Here is a 6281-nt window from a genome sequence, read left to right as displayed (position 1 = left end):
CGATCTGAGCACAATCACTCTAATTAAAATCCTGTATCCCAGATGGAGCATTCATCTTCCGCAGCCTGCTCCTCTCTCAAACAGTGCCGCTGCCGGTGCTGTTGTTGCTTTCACCCTTCTGAATCTATGTGAGAGGCCAGGCAGTTCTCCAAATGCTTTCGAATCAAACTTCATTCAAAGAGACAAGATAACAAAGAAGGCTAAATAAAATTTATCTGTTCTTTGTCCACATTGCACTTGAAGAGTATTTGCTCATTGATCTTTTTAACGATTACATGGTCTTTTAAACCGGCAATTAAAATCGAAGATTCCCTTGATGTAATCCAAATTTAATTTTACTTGAGGAAGAATAAAGGAGGTACTGTCTGAGACAAAAGACACCTTATGAAAATGTTAAGCTCCATATGAAACGGTTTTACGTTTGCAGCGCTTGACTTGGAATGACATTCTACAGTAATAATTCCGCGACGCAACATTTGATTGCTTATGTACCACTATTACACAGAAAGCCAAACAGAACTCGCACATTTGAGCAAATCATGTTACATTTCTTTTAAATCAACGTGTATATATCCTAAATTATGTATTTGCTAACATAGTTCTGTACTGTGCAAACAGGGTTACGTAGTTCTACCTTGGTTTCTGTCCCCGCGGCGGTGTGAGGTCTATTGACACTAAGGTATGACTAGTCAAAAACTCCTGACGGTCACGGAACTACAAATATAAAGAAAGAATGTAACCTTTATGAATTTTCAGTATATCCGGAATTGGCTTATTGTATAGACGTGTTATAATAGCAAGCTATATCATCATAAACAGACATCTGTAAATGCTTGATTATCATTCAAAATCCAAAAGTATGAATGTACTTTTGCCTTGTGTACGCTATTTTTTGAGTTTAGATGATTGTGAAAGTTATATTTGAACAAATGCAAGTTTCGCAATTTTTGTATTAATATCACTTCTACTTGAATTAATTGCATTTGTTCTTATCTCAATTATGATAAACCTTCAAGGTATAAATCAGTAGCTTTTGTAACCGACAGTAAACGGTCATGAAAGGGACCAGTGTGGCTGTACAACGGAAAACTAGCGAGAGGTTTCAAATCTTTTTTTTAAACTAGCTTTGTTAATTATGTTCTTCAAACACATAGTGCCCAATTAATTTAAAATGGAAATCATTTTCTCTTTACCAGACCTCTTGAAACATCCAACCACGACGTGAATCAGAAGATAAAAATTCAAGGACTATTAGCGATTGTACATGGGCAAAATCAGAAACTTGATATTTATCAACCACGGAAAGCATTTCTGGAACTGGATTTTCTTTGTGACCAAGTGACTGGTTGCATTTCCATTACATTTGTTTATGCAGAATCCACATTTAATAGTGCTAATTGCCGTCTCGTCAAATTGGTGTGATTGTAATGGGAAGCAATTTTCGAAATTTGTGCAGAGGTTCGAAGAAATTGTTTTAGATTCACTACCCCATAAAGGCTGCGATATTTGGCACATTGAGCTTTTCGATAAATTGCACTTGTGATGACTGGCAGCATTCAACCGCTATAATAGAGTATTATTTGTCCGTTTTGAATAATGTAAAACGGTTACTGAAAGCGTCTCTCCTGAAATTGCTTTAACTTTTAAAAAGGATGATGAGTCACAAGCGATTACACTCGGAACTAGGGCTTTGTTAGATTGTCATTATCTCTAAATGTTTTAACCGCTAGCACAAGTCATTCGCATAATGCTCTGATCTATGTTTAAAAACTGGGTTTTAAGTAAAACAGCTCAGATTATTGAACCTCCTAAATTTGAAATTTGAAAAGATTTGGTTGATTAATGCGGTTTTAAAATACATATAGATTTGAAGCTTTTTATAATTCTATTTTCCCATCTAGATTATTAGTAATTCACTAATATCTCTTATTCACATGACTGGTACTGCCTGTGAACGTTGGTATAGGTGTACGAATTCATCCTTTCTGTGAGTTATTTCTACTACGAATTATTGTTCGTTTTTAATACGTCGCTTGTATTTATTTCTTGTTTATCATTATTATCCACTTTTGACTGGCTGTAAAGATGTCGAAAGCTAGACTTGTAGACCCTTTGACCACGGTTTGTTCAATCAAAATGAACAAGAACAAAACGGGACTTCTCAAATTCACTTGTTACACCGTCAATCAGTCTTCTTCGACACGAAAATGCATTTGTGGCTCCCCACCCTCTCCTGCCCCTGGGCCGGTCGGAAACGCCTCACTGACATCTTATAATCACAGTTATTGGTAAAATGCAGTAAACATGGCAGAAATAAACAGAGTTAGGATCTTATATCAGAGTAAAAGAGCAATATTCACCTGCTCTCAAACAGACTTACAATAATTGCAAGTAACTCTCCCGGGCAGCTTCGTTATTTCTCACAGCAGATCAAACAAAACCCAGAACAGCGGCATCATTTTGATCAAGATCACAGTCCCCATGGGTAAGCTTTAGCTCGTTTCATGCTTGAGATAGACGTCTGCTTAGCAATTCATTTGCGATTCAGTCTGGACACTGACGTGTATAATTCTACACACTTCTCAACTGTAGTTCTAATTCCTTTTTCTAACCACAAATGCAACTTACATAAAGTCATTTAGTTAAGCCTCTATACAGTATGCATTTAATTATCTAGCGTTATCTTCCTTTATCATAATTTAAATTCTAAATACTTAGACGTGTGAACGCAAAACACTGAAAAATGAAGCCTATTTCTATTATTTACGTAAACGTAGCTTTTGAATAAAGTTTGATCTGAGTTAAAAGCTTGTTCTTTTTGCCCTAGAAAAAACTGTGCTCGGTCAATTCACAGACTGAAAGTATCAAAATAACGTCACAGACAAAGTAAACAGAGCAAACTACAAACTGTCGTCAATACTTCATGGAATTATGGCAATAATCCGAGGCACAAATAGAGTACCGATTCTGTAAGTAGGTTCTAACATGGATTTTTCTGTATATAGTCCAGAACGTGATCTTGAAATCATTGGATAAATTGTCACACAAACTCTTCTTTAACCCATCCACAGAAGATGCCTTATTTCTTAATATAACCACCCCCCCCCCCCCAAGCATTTACCCCTCCCCCAACACACACACACACACATATACATCAGTCCACACCGTCAAAATGCAGCAAAGTAAACAGTCCCTCTAGGGCAAGATACTATTTTAATAGTAAAGCATACAACTTTAGATGAGCCGTCCCCAGAACCCACTTTGCCTATTCCCTCTCTCTGCTCCTCTAGAAAAGATTTAACATGTTAAAATACTTGGTGGCGCGGGAGCCTCTTTTAATATTTGGCTACGGACAGAGTGAGCGCGGAAACGCCGTGTACAGTACAGTGGAAGTGAATCGGAATGGATTGACAATAATAACACCAGAGTGCAGTGATGCTGCTACGGGTGATTGACGCGGGCTGCCCAGTTTCTCTGATGTTCCAGATGCTGTGATTGGCTGTGACCTATCCATGGCGGCGTGCTGGGCACTCTGAATGGCTGACTGCTCGCCCTGGCCGTGTAAGAAAATGTCTGATTGGCTAAGAGCTCGGCACCGTGGCACTTCAAAGCGTGCGCTCACTACAATTAGGTCGAGTAGTCCGGAGAACCAGGCAGTGAGTGAATAGTCATATTCCTCAACTGTCTCAGCCTCGTTTCGTTTAAATTAGGGGCAACGCATCAGCAAGCAGAAGAACGATCCAGCCATGGCAACTTCAATACTTGGGGTAAGTTATTCAAACTTAATTTTGAACAGTTGCTTAAGCTTCACCTTCAAGTGCAGGGTCTGGCAAGTAGTTTCAGTGCGGACACAGATAACAAAATCGACTGTCTTGATTTTACATATGATACTTATTCCTTAGCAACTTTTTCTGGACTTTGTCTTAAGACGGTTACGGTTGTTATTTACTTTTACCAGTTTTCACCTCCCACCATATGCTACTTACACAATATTGTTCCTCCTCAGGAAGAACCCAGATTTGGAACCACTCCGTTGGCAATGCTGGCCGCAACCTGTAACAAAATTGGCAACACAAGCCCATTAACAACTTTGCCAGAATCCAGTGCATTTGGTAAGGGCGGATTTCACCCGTGGAAACGTTCTGTTTCCAATTGTAACCTGGGATCTGGCCTGTCAGGATTCAGCGTGGCCAACAGCCGAGCTTCGGGCGGAATCAGTAACAGTTTCTCCGTGAGCAATGGTTCCGGGAACAGCGCCTTCTGTTTGGCTTCCACCTCTCCAACCTCTTCTGCTTTTGGCACCGAATACAGCCTTTTCTCGAACTCTGTCTCAGCTACTGTCAACTCCCAAGACACCGGGCAATCAGCGTTCATATCCAAAGTTCACTCTTCCGCTGATACTCTCCAAGGGATGTACCCGAGGGTAGGAATGGCTCATCCATATGAATCCTGGTACAAATCCGGTTTCCACACCAGCATTTCCGGCGAAGTTGGGAGCGGGGCTTCTTCCTGGTGGGACGTACACACTAACCCAAGTTGGCTGGAGGTCCAGAATCCCAATGGGGGCCTGCAGCCCTCCCTTCATTCTGGGACACCACAGGCTTCGCTGCACTCCCAACTGAGCACTTACAACGCAGACTTCTCCACCCTGAGCCATTCCGCCTTCAGTTCCACCGGCCTCGGTTCGACAGCTTCTCACCTGTTGTCCACTGGACAACGCCTCCTGGCCCAAGATGGCTTCAAGCCTATGATCCCATCCTATACGGATTCCACCTCGGCTGCAATCACGGCGAACTCGATGATTTCGGGTCCTTCGGGACTAGGAAGTTCGGCCAGGTCCTCCCGACGTTATTCTGGCCGAGCAACCTGCGATTGCCCCAATTGCCAGGAGGCCGAGCGCCTTGGACCTGCTGGGGCGAGTCTCCGGAGGAAGGGCCTCCACAGCTGTCACATTCCAGGATGCGGTAAGGTCTACGGCAAGACCTCTCACCTTAAAGCACACTTGAGGTGGCACACTGGCGAGAGGCCCTTCGTCTGTAACTGGTTGTTCTGCGGTAAACGGTTCACCCGATCAGACGAGCTGCAGAGACATTTGAGAACCCACACGGGGGAGAAGCGCTTCGCCTGTCCCGTCTGCAACAAACGGTTTATGAGGAGCGATCATCTAAGTAAACACATCAAAACACACAGCGGCGGCGGGGGCAAAAAGGGCAGCGACAGTGACACCGACACCAGCAACTTGGAGACCCCTAGATCAGAGTCACCAGATATCCTCATGGAAGCTGTGCACTCCAATAGAGCGATCAAGACAGCTACCCCGGTACAAAATGATTCCTAAATCTAACCCCCTAAAAGGGGGAACGCATTAAAACTGTTGTGTCCAAAATAACTGTTATGTACCTGGAGTTCCAAGCCCTGTACTATCACGGAAGGTGCATCTTAAAAGGAGGTGAGCAAATGTACATCAAATGCTTGGGACTTGTTTCTCCCTGTATAAGGCTGTTAAAATTCTATGTACAGAAGAAGTTCAGAACGTCCCGTGTTTTCTCTTCTTTTTCTTGTAAATGTTTGATAAAGCTATTTTGTGACTTGGTCGCATTTGATTTGGGGAGATTTTTGAGTTCAATGCACTTTGTGAAAGTCAATATGTAATAGATTATTGAATATTAATCAGCTCATTCACATACTATATGAACAGCAAATCTGCGCCGCATATTTTAAAGGAAGTATTATATGCATTTATCTGTATAAATAAATTGTGCAAGTGCTAACATGGAACACGTCTTTGTTATTAAATTACTCCATTCCATATCAACCAAAACATACCTTAAAATATTATAAAGGTATTTTCCAAAATAAAGCATGCACAATTTTACAACCATAAATGGTGGGACAAAGGACTAAGAATTCTTTGGAAAAAAGTTCGTCAATTTTTTGATAATTTCATATAGTAACAGAATTTAAGTTGCTTATTTAGATGCATTAGGTTTACGAAAATATGTAGGCATATCAAAATACAACGTTATTGTGTATTGTATAGATGCGACAATTTCTGTGCTATTAACTGTTTTTCATAAGAGCCGTTGTGAAATATACATATCTAACATACAATGCGGTTACAATGCTGTGAACGCAGAGGCACAGCTGAGTTCTCTATGGAATAGGTGAGTAGTTAATACCCCGTAGCAGACATTTCATGCCTTAATGAAAAGCTTGTTAAATGTTAGTAATTTTGACTTGGAACACACAGCAGCCCCCTGTGCCTTGTATTCCCGATTAGA

At 41.2% G+C, this 6281-nt stretch overlaps 1 protein-coding gene across 1 annotated transcript; it reads left to right on the top strand.

Annotated features, from left to right (window-relative positions):
- The first annotated feature begins 3519 nt into the window (after positions 1–3519).
- On the top strand, positions 3520–5771 carry sp9 (sp9 transcription factor). Its single transcript, XM_043693598.2, has 2 exons — positions 3520–3767; positions 4007–5771. The coding sequence occupies exons 1-2, from the start codon at positions 3747–3749 to the stop codon at positions 5336–5338; spliced, it is 1353 nt and encodes a 450-aa protein (XP_043549533.1). The 5' UTR covers positions 3520–3746; the 3' UTR covers positions 5339–5771.
- The last annotated feature ends 510 nt before the right edge of the window (positions 5772–6281 follow it).

This window comes from Chiloscyllium plagiosum, unplaced genomic scaffold, assembly GCF_037043375.1.
Source record: "Chiloscyllium plagiosum isolate Xiang-an unplaced genomic scaffold, Cpla_swu_hap1 HiC_scaffold_7, whole genome shotgun sequence".
Taxonomy (NCBI): Eukaryota; Metazoa; Chordata; class Chondrichthyes; order Orectolobiformes; family Hemiscylliidae; genus Chiloscyllium; species Chiloscyllium plagiosum.
The sequence above is the reverse complement of the archived record's forward strand: the minus strand, read 5'-3'. Positions and strand labels throughout refer to the sequence as shown.